Here is an 18,760-nt window from a genome sequence, read left to right as displayed (position 1 = left end):
GCTGCCTGCGCCGGAGGGTAGGAAGAGAGGGGGTAGATTATAGACACGCTCGTCTCCGTCTGCTTCGCTGCTTCCCTGCCCTCTCTGTCTGCGTCCCGCCTTCCTCTGATGTCATTTCCTTTCGGGCGGGACGCAGACAGAGAGGGCAGGGAAGCAGCGAAGCGGACGGAGACGAGCGCGTGCCTGCTTGTTTTTTTTTTTTTTTTTTTCATTCTAGCGCCAGTCCACGTCATCGTCGTTTGGGGGGGCATTGCCCCCCCTCGCCCCCCCCCCCCAGTCTACGCCTATGATAGGGAGCCAGTGAAGTGACTTCAGAAGAGGGCTGATATGGGCATAGCAACTTTGGCGAAATATTAATCGTGCAGCAGAATTTTGAACAGATTGAAGAGGAGAGAGGTGGCTGAGTGGAAGACCTGTGAGAAGCAAGTTGCAGTAGTCTAAGCGAGAGGTGATGAGAGTGTGAATGAGGGTTCTGGTAGTGTGCTCAGAAAGGAGAGGGCGAATTTTGGTGATATTATAGAGGAAGAAACGACAGGTTTTAGCAAACCGATGAATTTGTGCAGAGAAGGAGAGGGAGGAGTCGAAGGTGACCCCAAGGTTACGAGCAGATGAGACAGGAAGAATGAGCGTGTTGTCGACAGAAATAGAGTGGGGGAAGGGGAGAGGTAGGTTTAGGTGGGAAGATAAGGAGATGCCTCATAACTGGCTATTCAGCAATATTCAGCAGGGGATAGCTATCTCTTGCTCAGTATTGCCAGTTAGCAGCTAGCCAGTTATATCGGTTGATATAACCAGTTATCTGCCGATTTTCAGCCCCACTTTAACTGTTATATTTAGCTGTGTGAATACATTCTATATCTTTGGCCAGTTTGAACATAACCAGCTAAATCTGAATATCAACTTAGCCGGTTGTGTTCAAACCAGCCAAAAATAAACTGGATATGCAGTGCCATCACTGGAAACACCCCAGGTTTAGTGCTGACCGTAGGAGTTAGCCGTGCTAACTCCTGCCGTCTGAATATCAGCCCACTGTTCTACAAAACTAGTTTCTTCCACGTATCTCATCAACAAGGACGAAAACTCTGCACCATAATCTTTTCTGTGAAAGAAAGAACCAGAGTCTGAATCACAGAAAAGATCCCTGTAGGAAAAGGGCCTGTAATTCAGTAACCCAATGAGCCAAAGAGATCTTACTTTGAAGACAGTGTTTCTGGTGTAGATCTTTAAGAGTGGTCCTTTTTTTAGAGGTTCAAAGACAGCTTTCTGAGGCATATTCAGGATTAGATTCAAACTCCATTGTGGACATATACAATAGATTTAACTGGAGGGTGGAGACCGCTAACCCATTTGGAAAAAAAAAAAAAAAAAAAAAAAGATCATCATCTGGGTGGGAGGGCACTCTATAGGTATTCTCTAAAAACAAGCTAAGGTTGCAACCTGGACTTTCAAGGAACTCAAGTCCCTTTGCAAGACCATCTTGAAGAAATCCTAGGATCTGCGACAGAGAGAAGAGCCTGTTCGGCCCAAGAATCCCCAAAGGTTCTCTAAATCTTAGCATATGCCACCAATGTAAGGTTACCATATGGCTCCAGAAAAAAACAGGACAGAGTTGAACCAGTCTGGATTTTACTTCCATTTAAAGCAATGGAAGTAAAACCCAGACTGGCTTAATCTGTCCTCCTTTTTCTGGAGCCATATGGTAACCCTACACCAATGTATACCATTTCCTAGGTTGCACCAGGGTGGCAACAACCCCTTCTGAGAATCCTTTACACCTCAGCCAAGCTGTAAGACCAAAAGGGGATGTAGCCTTCATTAGCACTGGTCTCTGACATAGGCATCTGAACAGAGAAAGAGCGTATATCTGCGTAACAAGGTCTTCTGGGCCATTTTGGAGCCACAAGCACTCGACCTCAATAAGATTCAATTTTTTGCAATAACCTTTTCAACTATAGGCCATAGAAGAAAGACATGAAGAAAGCCTGACACCAGCCATTGCTGCACTAGGGCATCAATAGCTTCAGCTCTGAACTCTCAATGTCGGCTATAAAAGCATGGGGCCTTGGCATTTGACCTGGTCACCATTAGTTCTAGAAGAGATTGCCCCCATTAATCCCCCATCAGATTGAATGGCCTTGGGAAGAGTTCCCACTTCCTGGGATCCAGAGAATGTCTGCTCAGGAAATCTGCTTGCAGATTCAGCTTCCCTGCAATGTGCACCAACAAAAGGGCTATCAGACTGTGTGTCATCCAGCAGAAAAGGAGGCGAGGCACCAGGGCCAGTGATACACTTCTTGTGTCCCCTTGCCTGTTTATGTAGACTACAGCTGTCATGTTGTCCAAGAAAACTTGGACCGTCTTCCCTTGACGGGAAGGAGCAAAGGCCAGCAGGGTCTTATGTATGGCTCTCAGAATAAGGCAGTTGATTCACCATGCTGCTTTAGGAGATGACCAAGTTCCTGGAGTCACTTGTTCCTGGCAACGGGCTCCCCACCCCATCAGATTGGCATCTTTGGTCAATCTAGTGTGACATTGGTAACTGGAGTTCTTTTTGCAAGTTGCTGTCCCATAGCCACCAAGACATGATAGTCTACGCTTGTGGAGTCCACAGCAGGCACCAACAGTAGTCCTGGAATGTAGGCAGCCACCAACTGAGTAGAGACAACTGAAGAGGTCTCAAATGAGCTTGCACCTAAGGCACCACTCTCTAGGGTGAACGCCATAAAGCCCAGAACCTTCATAGCAATTAGAGCAGGGGTGTCCAACTTTGGTCCTCGAGGGCTGCAGTCCAGTCAGGTTTTCACAATTTCCCCAATGAATATACACAAGATTTTTTGCATGCACGACCTTCATTGTATACAAACAGATCTCATGAATATTCATTGTGGAAATTCTGAAAACCCAACCAGGTGAGGGCCGAGGTTGGACACCCTTGAATTAAAGGCTGTCGGAGATCTCTGCCCAAGCAATAGGAGGACTTGAACAAACCTTCTGGATACAGAGAGAGGGGAGAAATACCTTGCCTACATGGGCATTGAAAAGGAGACCCAGATATTCCAGAGTCTGAGAGGCTTCTAGCCTGGTCTTCTCAAAATTGATACTTCATCCCAAAGAAAAGAGCTGGATCACTCTGGAGGTTGCATGGACTCTGTCCTGCTGGGAAGACACTATGATCAACCAGCTGTCCAGGTAACAATCTACCCTGATTCCCTCATGCCTCAAGGAAGGGCAACACCATTATCACCTTTGAGAATATCCTGGGTACTGTGACAAGGCCAAAGGGCATTGCTTGCAACTGAATATGGCCTCCTAAGTTTGCAAACCAAAGAAATCTTTGATTTGGGGGGGGGGGGGGGGGGGGAAGGGGAATAAGTAGGAATGTGGAAATAGGTCTCCTTGAGATCTAGTGCTATCAGAAATTTGCCTGGACATACTGATACTATCACTGAATGAAAGGTCTCCATCCAAACTGTGAGACATACAGGGATCAGTTGACATTCTTGAGGTCCAGAAAGGGAAGAAAGAACTCTCTTTTTTGGGCACATACAGATGGAATACTCCCCTGTTCTCAAGTCTCTCCTGGGGAGTGGGACAACCACTCCCAGGTTAAGAAGATTGGACAGCATTGCTGCTATGGCATGCTTGTTTTGCAGGCACCCTGCAAGAGGATTCCAAGAAGTAATTTGCAATGGGGCAAGAGAATTCAAGCTTGTTTCCTTCCACGATAACATCCACTACCCATTGGTCAGATAAACCTTTAGTCCATTTCTTGTAAAAGGCAGTTATCCAAGTTCCAATTTGCAATCTCAAGGAATGGAATGGGACTCCATCACTGGGTGGAACAGGAGGAATTGGAGGGTGAACAGACTGGGCTTCGAATCTCCTGTTGCCCCAAAAGGAGGCCTGTTTAGACTCATCTGATTGCGCTGAAGATATCCTGAATGTCCCAGAACCGCAGGCAACTAGCCATATTCTGAGCTGAAGACTTCAGTTTATCCTCTGGAAGACACTGAGGCTTCACCTCCCTTGAATCCCTCATCAGCTTCTCTAGCTCACCCCAAACAACAGCTTGCCTCTAAAGGGAAGCTTAGTAAGACATTCCTTTGAAGCTGTGTTCAAGGACCAATTCCTTAACTACAAGAGCTATTGTGTAGAAATGGAGAGTGCCCTAGAACAAAGAGAAGCCTCTGATTAAATCATAGAGGGCATCAGCCAATTAAGCCAATCTCATCTCCAGCTTGGGATCAGGATCAACAGACTCTCCCTTGTCATCCGTACTAAGATGCAGCCACTCTAGGCAGGCTCTGGCCACATAGGAACTGCATATGAAGGCCTGAAGACCCAATGACACTACATCAAAATTCTGCTCCAGGGCTGTTTCCACTTTGAGGTCCTGAACATCCTTGAGTGTAGCACCACCCTCTATGGGAATGGTGGTGGTCTTCATAACTGCTGTCACCAGAGAATCTCCCTTGAGCTCTCTGAACTCCTTCTGTTCATCTTGTAGAACATACAGCTTGACCATAGCTCTTCTCACCTTAAGTCCTGCATCAAGGGTCTCTCACTTCACTGAACCATAGCCTGGATAGTTTGCTATATAGGAAAGGTGTGAGGTAGCTTCTGGGAAACCTCCATAATGGAATTTCCAAAAGAAGAGTCTGGCAGCATGGGTGAAGCAATATGCAAGACTTCCAAGGATTCTGAAATCAAGGATGACAGCTCATCCATGTAAAATAATCTGCACACAGAGGGGTGTCAATTCACCTTCTTCTAATGGCTCCTTGAAGGAGGAGGACTGGGAAACCAGAGGCCGGGCCTGCTCACACTGAGTTGAAGAATGGACAAACTCTAAATCCCAAGAATCCACTTGTTCCAAGTGTAGCCACTTTGTGGATGCAAATGCGGCAGGTAAAGTGGGGAGAGGGGGGAGGAGGAGAACTGATCTTTGGCAGGCTTGGCCCTCCTTCACCAAATAGGCCTGGTCGAGAAGAAGAATAAATTCTGGGGAGAATCCCTTACCAGAGGCCTGGGCTGTCCAGGGAGCATCAGTGCCTCAGAATCCTGCCATGCTCTGGCAATTCATGAGGGAAAACACCACCTATTGTCCTGAGTCTGATGCAAAGCAGGGAAGGCAAGATGGCTTTCTCGTGTTTGCCAAGACCAGGACTGCTCACCAGAAGACTAGAGATATGCCCCAAAGCTAAAATAGCACCCTTGATGTCAAAAGTGCAAGATCAGGGTCTCCCAGCGAAACCACAGATGGCTGCAGCCCACTGCAAAATAGCAGCTTACTGAAAAGGGGCCAGAGGAGCAGCCTACCAGAACTTTTGTAACAGAATGAGTAACTATTTGCTGAACAGACTGATGGCTCTCTGGAAGAGCAGAGTGAAAGAGATGAAAGCTGAATGGACCAACTATTGGGCTTGGCTGCAGCAACAGTGAATTCTAGAGTCACTTGAAGCCTTCTTCAAGATGGTTGGGGTGGGGAGGAAGATTGTGTCATCAACAGTTTTTTTTTTTTACATCATTCCTTATATTTCTATTTCTCTCTCTCTCTGATTGACACCATCCTTACATAAAAAATTGAAGATTTCAGTTCAAGTGCTTGGACGTGGAGGACAACTGGAAGGGCATCAGGAATATAGGAATGGGGTATAATTTGTTAAAGTGTGGCTGACATTAGGATGCACTGATGTTTTAGTATACCCATTTTGAAAGTCTTTGTAACTTTGATTAAAAGTTCAATAAATAGTTAATGATTCAAAAAAACCCTGACACAAAAAGTGAACCACTCCGAGAAGGGAACAGGAAAGTTGACAAAGAGTATTGGATGCAGCTCTCAAGTGGCCAGGACATGCCATGACCACCCTCCTCCCAGAAGACGCAGAGCATGAGGGGGGAAGACTAATTCCCTCTTTCAGAAGCTGTTCATACTACAATGTCTGGATCACCATTTGACTCGCCTTTTTTTTTTTAATTATTCTTCTCTTGTTTATTTTCCTTCAAAAATAGGAATGAAGATCCACGGGACAGGGGGAGGAGAATATACCACTGGGTATACCACCTGAGGCTAATAGTTCACCCTTATTCCAGGCACCCCTTAGCTATACTGGAACCCAAGTAGGCAACTGGACCAGAAGCAGGCCTCAACTTTCAGATTAAGCGCTGCACTGAAGACCACTTTCCAACTGGTGGAGATATAAAAATACTTATGAGGCAGACCACACTTCTGTACCTCTATCTGCTAGCCGATGTACACAACATTCACAGATTCTGGAGTGATCTGATGAGAACACTAAAGAAGCAATGCCTACAGGGGCTACAACAATACAAGCTCGAGTTCATGACACTAATTCCAGAGTTGCAACCTTGGGTCCTGGAACTTGCATATAATCTGAAGCTCGAGGCGCTTTCTGAGCTATTACGGTATTTGAAGCTTTTAGATCGTTTGGGCAAGAAAACATTCCCTTAATGAGTACTGAAAAGAGTTCCCAATATTCTATGCAATGACGTGGTTACAACCCAGGGATTGCAGTAACTGAACCACTCAGGCTGTTGCTCAATAACTCCTGTTCCAACTTTGCTCTGAAAATCCAATCATCAAAATAGGGGTGGATCAAGGCCTCTTATCTGTGTAGAGATGCTACTATTACTATGACAACTTTTGTAAAGGTTTGATGAGCTGTAGTGAGCACAAAAGAAAAAGCCTGAAAGCTGGTAGTGCTAGCTTAGAATGATGAATCTCAGATGGGAACATACAAGACAGAAAGCAGCGAGGCACTTTTCTGACTGCTCAGCAAAAATGATGGAGCTCAAAAGTTTTCATTCTAAAAATGAAGAATGCAAACAACCCAGTTCACTTTTCAAACTGAGAACTGGTTAAAAAGAAACATCTTTATTTGAAACCACAAAATTGAATAAATGTCCTGTAGAGGAACAGGAATAACTGTGTTGAGATCCAGAAGTGTTTCCAAAGTAGACAAACCTGTCACCTTTTTCATTGGAGCTTGACGTGGGGAGACTAAAAAGGCATCTTCAAGACAGCAGAAACCTTTAACTTGTACCCTACTTGCATCACATCCAGAACCCACTGGTAGGTAGTTATCTGAGCCCACTCCCTGGCAAATGCAGATAGTCAACTACCTATCTGCTGTGTTGAGGAGTGTATGCCCAGTCTCTTATTGGGTAGCTTTAGACATTCCAGTAGCCTTCTACCCTGGGAACCTTTTCTTTAGTTGAAATGAAAGAAATAATACCTGTTCTGCTGTTGAAAATGCTAAGTAAGCAAGCAGACCTGCCAGATCTGTAGTCCCTTGCTTTTCTGAAATATGCTCTACCTTGCTCTGTTCTAGAAGAACCACATAGTCTATCTTCTGGAAACCTTTGAGGCTTCACCTCAATCTTTCATAATCTTTTCCAAATCTTCTTAAGGCGTTTTCCCCTAAAAGGGAGCCTGCTAGGATGAGTCTTCAAGGCAGTATCAACTGATCAAATTACAACCACAGAAGCCTTCTGAACAAATGTGAACTGCCATAGACCTAGAAGAGGTCCTTATAAGATCATATAAGACATCAGCAATGTAGGCCACACCAAATTCCAGATGAGCTAAATCCTTTGAGTCTTTGTCTTCCAACGCATCCCCTGCTCACTAAATCCAGTGCAATCACACCCTAGATGTGTAAGCTCCACAAATGGCTGCCTACAGACCCAAAGCAGGGACCTCAAAAGATTGATTACAGACATATTTCAGAGCCATACCTTCCACCTGAATTGCTTTCTTTGTAACTGCCATCACTAAAACATTTTTCCTTTTGATCAGATAGCAGAGAGCAAAGCTTTTCCATAGCTCTTCCAAGCTCAGGAGTGTCCCACTCTGCAGTAATGAGGTCTTGAACTGCTGGATTACATCAATGATATCTAATTTTCTCATACCTCACATTAACACTATCTGCTTTTGACTCACCTAGATTGTAAACCACACTAAACCCTGGAAAGGGGATATTAGCGGTATACAAGAATTGATATGAATTGAATGAACTGGAAAAGCCTTGGAGGGTCTATAAATCCCTTCAAGAACGGGATCTCCAGAAGAACGAGCCTCTGGTATGAAGGTTCTGCAATACTCAATACGTCCACTGCTTGTGAGATCACCTCTGCGAGTAGTGTAGTGGTTAGTGCAGCGGACTCTGATCCTGGAAAAACTGGATTCGATTTCAACTGCAGCTTCTTGTGACTCAGGCAAGTCACTTAACCCTCCATTGCCCCAGGTACAGTACCTGTATATATACTATGTAAACCGCTTTGAATGTAGTTGCAAAAACCACAGAAAGGCAGTATATCAAGTCCCATTCCCTTTCCCTGCATACTACTGTGGGATAATCTCCTACCACTGATCTCTCTTTCCTGCAAGGCCTCCATTAAGGAAGAAACCTAACCAATACCACTAGGCCCGCTACAACGGCTTGCATCAGGAACATCAGAATCAACTGAGAGAACATCAGCTTCTTCCAATAACCTTATCCTTCGCCTTTTTGCTTGAAAAGAAACATCTAAAGGCTTGGAACGCTCTCCTAAAGCTGAAGTGGCAACTGGCATAAAAGGAAGATTTTCTAGAGAAGTATAAATTCTAGGGGTTAAGTCACAAAGTTGCTGTTGCTCACTATTTACCATCTCTGATTGTACTGCAGCCTGGTCAGATTTATACTGAATAAAAAACCTCCTCCAAGGTTAAGCTGGCAGAAGATACCGGCCCAAGATACTTGCCCCTACGATTCAGTAGGTGCATGGGAGGAAATGGTAAATTCTCACCACATTTTACAATTTGTTCCAACCCTTTGGCCATTCAAGGGGTTAAGACGGTAGTTCCCAAACCTGGTCCTGGAGGCACTCCAGTCAGTCCAGTTTTCAGGATATCCACGATGAATATTCATGAGAGAGATTTGCATGCAGTGGAGGCAGTGCATGCAAGTCTCTCTCCTGAATATTCATTGTGGGTATCCTGAAAACCTGACTGTTTGGAGTGCCTCCAGGCCCAGGTTTGGGAACCACTTGGTTAAGAGAAAACTCCTTCACCACCTCAGTCTCCCCCCGGAGGTTCCTGGAGTGTGCTCTGAGGCACTGCTGAACCTAGCGCCATATGTAGAACAGAGTTTCAATGTTTCTGAAGTAAAACAAAGGTAACCACCGTTTAAAGAAAATTGCTGAAGTACAGCTTAGCAAGTCACCAAAAATAGAGCCATGCTGTGGAAGACTAAGGCTGCACTGCCACCAGTGCAAAAATTAAGGCAGAATTGGGGACAGTTTGCAGGGTGATGGGCCAATTGTGGGGGGGTACTTTTTTTTTAGGAGTGGGGCTGTTTGCAAGGTGGTAGGGTAGTTGAAAGGAATAGTTCTGGGGGTAGGGGAAGTTTGGAAAATTAGAAAACAGGGCAAGGCAGTTTGAAAGGAGCAATTCCCTAAAAGATGTGTTTCACTCTATGTCAGTTTTGATGCTACAGAAGTTGGAAATCATTTTCCCACAGAAGTGCATTAGGCTATTTTTAAGAGGCTTATTTCTCTGGAATCCCCCAGTCTGATCTGGGACATTTTCAGGCTTGACTGTGTCTTTTTACTATTCCCCCCCCCCCCACACACACATACCAAATTATCAGGCTATTCCATTACATTAAGAAAATTATTTTGTCCCCAGTCATTCCCATTCCCTACTCCTTTTGTGTAGTTCTTTCTAACTCCGAATGGGTTGGAAAGAATAAAAATCTCATACACAGCGCTTTCTTCAAATAATCTCCATGGGAGACGCGAAATCTTCTGTAAATTGCAATGTATGGTGTGAAGCAAATTGTTGAGGTTGCCCACTGCTGTGCCACATCTCTTTAAAAGGACTTGCATTATGACAACTGTTAATTGCCTACATGTGTAGCCCTACAGAGAGCATGATCCAGGAAGGACTGCCTACTGGAAAACACTAACATGAACTAAAGTCATATACCACATCACTCTTTGCATATCCCACATAAGACTGAATCAAACCTTTTGTGCAAAACTTGGAGGAACACTAGAAACACCGTATCCTATCTTACAAAGTACTTACACACCACCAACTTCTTCAGAGAGAGGCTCTACCCACAGCGTGGAAAGGGGAAAGATGTGGTGTGTTGAGAACTGGAGACAAAAAAAAAAAAAAGGACACATACAGATGTTAATAGTTTACATACATATTCCATCTTTATATCCCAACTACTGCATGCTCAGAAGTGTTTTACTATGCTGTACCAAGCCTTGAGATGTTTATTTCTTTTTCCACGTTTCACACCCAATTCGTTCATTCAGCATTTCTTTTTGATTTTCTTGATAACTGGACAAGTGACCAGAACATGAAAAAAGGCTACTCAAGATTAACATCTTGCACATAAAATTACTCCAATAATGATGCCTACTGTCTGCCCTCTTATCACAGTTCTAAATGCAGCAAATACACGTGAAATTACACAACACATCACTTCTACCTTTTCTTACCCTTGATTTCATTTTGGTTGAGGCAGGATGGTGTTAGACATGCTAGGGCCCAGGTTAGAAGTTAAGGACATGGCCCCCCAATCCCCTTTATGATTCCCCTCAAGCCTCTATTTTTGTTAATAAATTTACCTTGTCCCCCTTCCCAGCTTTTATTCAATCTGGCTCTTGAATCCTTAGCAATTTCAATTCACTCTAATCAGGACATAAATGACATTAAAATCCATAACAATCATTACAAGCTCTCCATATATGTAAACGACATACTGTTATACTTATCCATTGACTCCATTCCTGATTTATTATCCTGCATTAACTCCAATTCTGAATTGTCCGGATACAAGATAAACTGGACGAAGTCAGCCATAATGTCCTTATCTAAGTTTGTCCTCAAATCACAAATTTCTCATTATCCCTTTATCTGGGAACCTCTTAAAGTATCTCAGTATATCATATAGCACATCTCCTGAAAATACTCTTAAAATAAATGCAGAGAAAATTATTCAAATAATCACAGACCTTCTAAACTCATGGTCCCCGCTTTTCTTACCTTGGTGGTAGAATTGAAGCAATAAAAATGGTATTAGCACCAAAAATAAAAACTATTTCTTTAGTAGGATTCCTATATCTTTTAGCGAATCATTATATAAGAAACTAGATGCTTTGATAACAAAATTTATTTGGCACTCCTCTACACCACGTGTTGCCTTAAAGAAATTAAAACTGCCCCACAAATTTGGTGGAGTCAATTTACCTGACTTTAAAGATTACCACTTGGCCTTTCAACCCTCACAGGCTAAATTTTGGTATCAATCTGATCAAGTTAAAGACTCTCCTAGATGGGTAAATTTTGAAAGACTAAAATTATACCCACTCCCTCTTCACCTCCTCCCCTCAATGAATACATACCATTTTTCAACAGATTTGTATGTTATCAAAGGTACCTCTCACACAACTAATCATGTGATGAACATATTTAATTTCTATTGGCCAGACTCATGTGATCTCTCTCTTTGGTATAATTCATCTGTCAAATGTACCTTTCCTTCTAAAATTCGTAAAGCTTGGTGTTCTGCTGGTATATGGTCTCCATCGCAATTAATGTTTAACAATAACCTAGTCTCTTTTCAGAAATTATGCCAACAATTTAACCTCCCTCTAGACCATTTGGACTACTGGACTCAACTAGCTAAAGCAATTGAACTACTATATCCCTCACCACAACAGAGAAAATGCACCTTGTCTAAATTTTCATCTTTCTGCTCATATTAGAATGGGAAAAAACTCAACATCTCCTTAACTCCTTCTGAATGGGAACACTTCTGGACTAAAACCATGAGACCCTCTCTATCTGCAGCGTTACTTCAATCCTCCTACTTCATCATATACAAATCCTATTGGATTCCAGCTAAATTCTCCAAAATGTCGAAGGATTCCTCGAAGCTCTGCTGGTCCTGCCAAATAGATATTTGCTCTTTACCTCATGTGCTCTTTCACTATATAAATCTGGTATCTTACTGGACTCAAGTTTGGGACAGAATTCAATCTATATTTGCTAAAACTGACAATCTTACATATAAGATCATAATCTTACGTTCCTCCACACCTGGCATCTCAATCTTACCTGATTTTGCTAAGCTGTTCAATCTGATGATCATACTTGTTATCCATGTCATTGTCCTTCACTGGAAGAATAGCTCAAATATCTCCCTTTATGAATAGTGGGGCTATATGTGTCTTTTTAGGAAATACGAAGAAATAATTGCCCTTAAAAGAGGATCCATATCTTCCTTTTCAGAAATTATGGTCACCGCTGGACTCTTATTGCTCCTCTTCATCACTTTCTTAATCTTTCACTTATTCCCTTTCTTCATCCCCTTCCTCTTTTTATTTCTACTACTGATGTTGCTACCTCCATCCCTTATTCTTTTATATTACATGTTTTTCCTTATGTACTCTTATGGTTTATTATGTTATATATAACCAAAGTTTCAGCGTGCTTGTCTGACATTGCTATCTGGATGTCTCAACGCCACCTGAAATTAAACATGACCAAAACCGAACTTCTCATTTTTCCCCCCAAACCCACCTCCCCACTCCCCCCATTTTCTATTTCTGTTGATGGCTCTCTCATTCTCCCTGTCTCCTCGGCTCGAAACCTTGGGGTCATCTTTGACTCTTCTCTCTCCTTCTCTGCTCATATCCAGCAGACCGCCAAGACCTGTCGTTTCTTTCTTTACAACATCCGTAAAATTCGCCCCTTTCTTTCCGAGCACTCTACCAAAACCCTCATCCACACCCTTGTCACCTCTCGTTTAGACTACTGCAATCTGCTTCTTGCTGGCCTCCCACTTAGTCACCTCTCCCCTCTCCAATCGGTTCAAAACTCTGCTGCCCGTCTCGTCTTCCGCCAGGGTCGCTTTACTCATACTACCCCTCTCCTCAAGTCGCTTCACTGGCTCCCTATCCGTTTTCACATCCTGTTCAAACTTCTTCTACTAACCTATAAATGTACTCACTCTGCTGCTCCCCAGTATCTCTCCACACTCGTCCTTCCCTACACCCCTTCCCGTGCACTCCGCTCCATGGATAAATCCTTCTTATCTGTTCCCTTCTCCACTACTGCCAACTCCAGACTTCACGCCTTCTGTCTCGCTGCACCCTACGCCTGGAATAAACTTCCTGAGCCCCTACGTCTTGCCCATTCCTTGGCCACCTTTAAATCTAGACTGAAAGCCCACCTTTAACATTGCTTTTGACTCGTAACCACTTGTAACCACCTGCCTCCACCTACCCTCCTCCTTCCTGTACACAATAATTGATTTGATTACTTTATTTTTTGTCTATTAGATTGTAAGCTCTTTGAGCAGGGACTGTCTTTCTTCTATGTTTGTGCAGTGCTGCGTATGCCTTGTAGTGCTATAGAAATGCTAAATAGTAGTAGTAGTAATACTATGCATTGCATTCCTAAGTTTACAGCAGTGTTTTTTCACGGTTCAGAATTTTCTTTTCTTGTTTATTTTATTTTAGGTACATTTGTACCCCGCGCTTTCCCACTCATGGCAGGCTCAATGCGGCTTACTGTTTGAAAATGCATAAATAAAAACCATTAAAAAAAAAAAGTTAAGGACAGGCCCCCCCCCCTCAATCCCCTTTCCTCCCTGCTCCGATCTCTATACCCACCGTTACTACCCCACATAACACAACTTTAAATGACTTCATCACACACAAAACAGACAGACCTTCATGAAATACAGAACAAGGGATCACAAATTAGAAATATGAACTGGGAACCCCAAGAAGTTAAACTGCAACACTTGAGAACATAAGTGTTGCCATTCTGGGACAGACCAAAGGTCCATCAAGTCCAGTATGCTGTTTCCAACAGTGGCCAATACAGGTCAAAAGTAGTTGGCAAGATGCCAGAACAGTAAAACAGACTTTACGTTGCTTATTCTAGAAATATGTAATGGATTTTCTCAAGTCCATCTTAATAATGGCTTATGAATTTTTCTTTTAGGAAATTATCCAAACCTTTTAAAAACCCTGCTAAGCTAACTGCTTTTACCATATTTTCTGGCAACAAACTCCAGAGTTTAACTATATGTTGAATGAAGAAATATTTTCTCTGGTTTTAAATTTACTACTTAGTAACTTCATTGCGTGTCCCCTATTTCTAGTATTTTTGAAAAGAGTAAAAAAAGCAATTCACGTCTACCCGTTCCACTCCACTCAGTATTTTATACACTTCTATCATATGTCCCCCTCAGCCATCTCTTTTCCAAGCTGAAGAGACCTAGCTGTTTTAGCCTTTCCTCATAGGGAAGTCGTTCCATCCCCTTTATCATTTTTGGCTCCCTTCTCTGTACCTTTTCTAATACCACTATATCTGCGGTGACCACAATTGCACACAGTACTCGAGATTTGGTCACACCATGGAGCGATACAAAGCTATTGTAACATTCCCATTTTTGTTTTCCATTCCTTTCCTAACAATTCCTAACATTCTATTTGCTTTCTTAGATGCCACTGCATACTAAGCAGAGGGTTTCAACGTATCATCAACGAAAACACCTAGATCCTTTTCCTGGGCAGCGACTCCTAATGTGGAACCCTGCATCACATAACTATAGTTTGGGTTCCTCTTTCCTACATGCATCACCAGTTGACCACCACAACCTCCTCCCTCAGGTCCTGCGACTGGAACTCTCTTTGTTCTGTGGCTAGCAGTAGTATTTTTCAGAGCTGCTGCCAATCCCCCCTCCCCCTCCGGCTTGCCTTGCATGAAAATCGCACGTGCCTGAGGGGGTAGGCAACAGTAGCAACTCGGGGATACTGCCACCAGCTGCAGAGCTTGGAGATTTTTGGGTGCTTTGAACCCCCTCTCCCATCTACTTCAAAATGGGTTCCTCTTTCCTACATACATCACCAGTTGACCACCACCACCTCCTCCCTCAGGTCCTGCGACTGGAACTCTCCTTGTTCTGTAGCGTGCAGTAGTATGTCAGAGCTGCTGCCAATCCCCCCTCCCTGTCCGGCTTGCCTTGCATGAAAACTGCACATGCCTGAGGGGGTAGGTAGCAGTAGCAACTCGGGGATACTGCCACCAGCTACACGAGCTTGGAGATTTCTGGGTGCTTTGAACCCCTCCCCCCTATCTACTTTGTAAACAGCTGTTCCTGGAGGCTCCCCCATAGGCTGGCATGTCTTTCCCTTGTCTTCATCCCTGTCCAGAGTCTCCCTCATCTTCCTGGTCTAACTTTAAAATGCAGTTTGCTTCACAGAGGGTTGCCGGCGCGGCAGTGATTCCGACATGATACCTGCAGCCTCTTCACTGCTTTCCTTCTGCCGCAGTCCATCCAGGTGGAAACAGGAAGTTACGTTAGATGTGGGGTGCATTGTGACACAAGGAAAGTGCCCAGGACATCACAGGCAGCTGCTGCACTGGTGACCTCCTGTGAACCAAAATGCATTTTAATGTTAGATCAGGAAGGTGAAGGAGGCTGGGAGGACCAGGGAAGCAGCCCTCTTTACCCCCCCCCCCCCCCCCCCCCACAAACGGCGGCCCAGAGTTAAGGTGTCTGTGTTCAAAGACCTACTAATCACAACCACTTCTTACTGCTCCAGGAAACATGTTTTGAATCAATATCAGTTGCCACAAAAGGACAGTTAACTGGCCCTAGGACCTATGTAATTCAAATTAAGGTTTATTACATTCTGTAATGACATGTGGAATTGGTCAAAGATTTCATTACTAAGCACTAAGGCTTTCCAGGGTACAAGGCAAACAGTTTCATCTACAATACTAGAACTGCCTGGAAATGATGCAGAATATTTCCTCAGCTGACACAGACCTGGAATGAATGCCTAAGTATACTGCTATCCACCACCCTGAATCCATGTGACAAGTGAATTCTCAGAGCACATCCATGCTGTACTCATTTCCTGACAGATTCAGGTGGAAGGCACAATGCAATCTCATGAACCATTAAAATGCAGTACCGCTGCTTGCCCTGAATTTGTGTTATGTTATAAACTGCTTTTATTCCGCAAATACCACAAACGGTTCATTGCAGATTACAAATGGTTAACCAAAAAAAGACTAACACATATCATCTCACAATAGCATAGCTAGTAACCATATCAAAATGATTCTGCAAATAAAATGGTCTTAAGAGCTTTTCTAAAAGTAAGATAATTTAGCAGAACCTGAAGCTGTACATGTAACGCATTCCATGCAGCTGCCACCTGGTAATAAAGAGAGGAATCAAACATCCTACATTTAGTGACCCGCCCAGTGCAAGGAAAGCACAATAACATTTGGTCTTGGGTTCTACATCCAACCTTCATATGAATAATCCAATCCATCAAATGAAGAGGAGCACCTCCATACATAACCTTAAATATTAGTGTATACAGCTTAAATTTTGATCTAGTGCATAAAGGAAGCCAGTGAAACCTCTGCAATAACAATGAAGCAGAGTCATATTTACTCGATGAGAATATCAGACTAGCGGCTGTATTCTGAATTGTAAGTATTTCACCAGTTTTAGTACAGCACGTATATATAACATTACAGTAGTCTAGCCTAGCTAATATTAATGCTCGGACTAATAATCTAAAAGTATCTATTTCAAAATATTTGTTAATTGCTCTCAATTTTTCCAGTGATAAGAAAGATTTCTAAACCAGCAATGTCATAGAGCAATGTAAGCCACATTGAGTCTGCAAATAGGTGGGAAAATGTGGGATAGAAATGCAATAAATAAATAAATAAATATGTTTAGAAAATAACATCAAACTATCTACCTCAACCCCCAATATTTTCAAGCATGACTCAAAAGTAAAGACATTAGCATCAGCAGAAAAGGATTGTAAAAACTCCGGTGAATCAATAGGACCTAACCATAAGAACTTGGTTGTATCACAATTCAACTTTAAATGATTAAAAGAAATCCAACATTCAATCAAATGTACACAAGAGTCAGTTCAGTGGCCCAATCACCTGCCAAAGGAAACAACGTGGTAATGTTGTCCGCATAGATGTCGAAGGGGACATTAAATATTTTTAATAGTAACCCCAAAAGTTGAAGGAGGAGGTTAAATGATGATGGCGGTAAGGGGGACCCTTGCGGGATCACATAACCAGGACTCCAACATGCAGAACAGTTACCATCTTTTAGGACCTTATACCTCCTCAATGTTAAAAATCCTGTAAACCAGTGTAAGGCTGTAGTGCAAATTCCTATCTCGCTCAATCTAAGTAAGAGATTATGATGAGCCACCAGATCAAACGCACAAGATAGGTCAGACTATCACGCCTGTTGTCCCCGGACTCAATAAAGCTTTACTATGTGCAATAATGGACGCCATCACCATCTCAGTTCTGTAGCTCTTCCGGAACTCAGACTGAAGAATGCAAGATGTTATTGTAATTATGATACTTATCCAAAAATTGTGAAACATAGCCCTCAATAACGTTAGTAAATAAAGGAATTGAAGCCACTGGATGACGATTACTAGAAGAGGATAAATCACCATCAGGTTTCTTTGAGATCAGAGTTAATATAATTTCACCATATCTGGTCAAAAATTGACCATCCAATAAGCAGTTATTGTACCAGTCAAAACAGACAAAAATGCATCAGGCATGTCATTCATATAATATGATGGACAAGGATCTAGGCTATAGTTAGCCTTAGCATATCTGTTCAAAAGTAAATTTCATTTCAGTTGAAGTTAAGGGAAAACAATTCCACACACAATCCACATAAATATCCTTACTACACGTAATCGGCTCAACCAGTTCTACATTAGAAGGTAGAAGACTATGAGCTTTGACCACTTTCTCCTCAAAAAACAAAGCCAAGCCATTGGCTGAATGGGTAGAAGAACCTACAACAGGGAACAAGCTATTCACCTTCATAATTTACCAAATTAAATAGTTTTGTGTATTCAAAATGAATCTGACTTTTAACACTCTTGAAACCAAACATGGAGTACTGTACATCCATAAACTATCATTTTTTTAGAATCATTACAGGACATGAACAATCCAGCTCTTACGGAAATGTGATCACCGGCTTTACAAACCAAGCTAAGTAGAATACAAATTACTTATGTGCCACCCATATCATTCCTGCACCAATATCCTTCTGCGAATATTTACAAGTGTGCTTCTTTAAATATAATTTTTTTTTTTAAAGTTAGCTAGCCATTCATATAACCTACCAACAAATAAAAACAGAAAATAAAATCAACTAAAAGAGGGTGCAGAAAAGACAGCAACTTAAGACCTGAATGATCTTTTGTTGGTTAGTTTGCTCCCATCCCAAACAGGATCCGCTCCAGTCCGGCTTGCTACCATTTAAAACCAAGTGTTGAAGAGGCAGGGGGGTTTCTGTGGCAGGTGTGCTGTGAACCTTCATTCATGGAAGCCACCTCCACTTCCCTTCAGTAGTCTGCTGCTGCAGTGACTGTTGCCTAACTAAAAGGATGCAGACATTAGCTTCCATCGTAGTGCCCTAGTCAGGAAGTGCTGCCAATCAGTACTGTCCCATTTGGGGGAATGCTACCTTCTTGGAGCACGAGTGTGATCTGGAAGACAAGCCTTATTGGGGGGGGGGGGGGGGGGGGGAGAGGGAGGGTATGGTAACAGCACCAAACCAGCAACCCTTCAATGCCTAATAGTAACTGAATTATCACCATTTGACCTCATAAAGGTTAAATATATTAAGGGCCCTCATTA

At 42.9% G+C, this 18,760-nt stretch overlaps 1 protein-coding gene across 1 annotated transcript in view; it reads right to left on the bottom strand.

Annotated features, from left to right (window-relative positions):
* Positions 1-18,760, bottom strand: part of ALS2 (alsin Rho guanine nucleotide exchange factor ALS2) — a 187,198-nt gene that overhangs the window by 91,581 nt on the left and 76,857 nt on the right. Inside the window, 1 exon segment of the mRNA XM_030209038.1 lies at positions 10,091-10,161. Coding sequence (XP_030064898.1) covers positions 10,091-10,161 — 71 coding nt within the window.

The sequence above is a fragment of the Microcaecilia unicolor genome, chromosome 7, assembly GCF_901765095.1.
Source record: "Microcaecilia unicolor chromosome 7, aMicUni1.1, whole genome shotgun sequence".
In the NCBI taxonomy this organism is placed as follows: Eukaryota; Metazoa; Chordata; class Amphibia; order Gymnophiona; family Siphonopidae; genus Microcaecilia; species Microcaecilia unicolor.
Note: the sequence above shows the minus strand (reverse complement) of the source record. Positions and strands in the feature narration are given on the sequence as shown.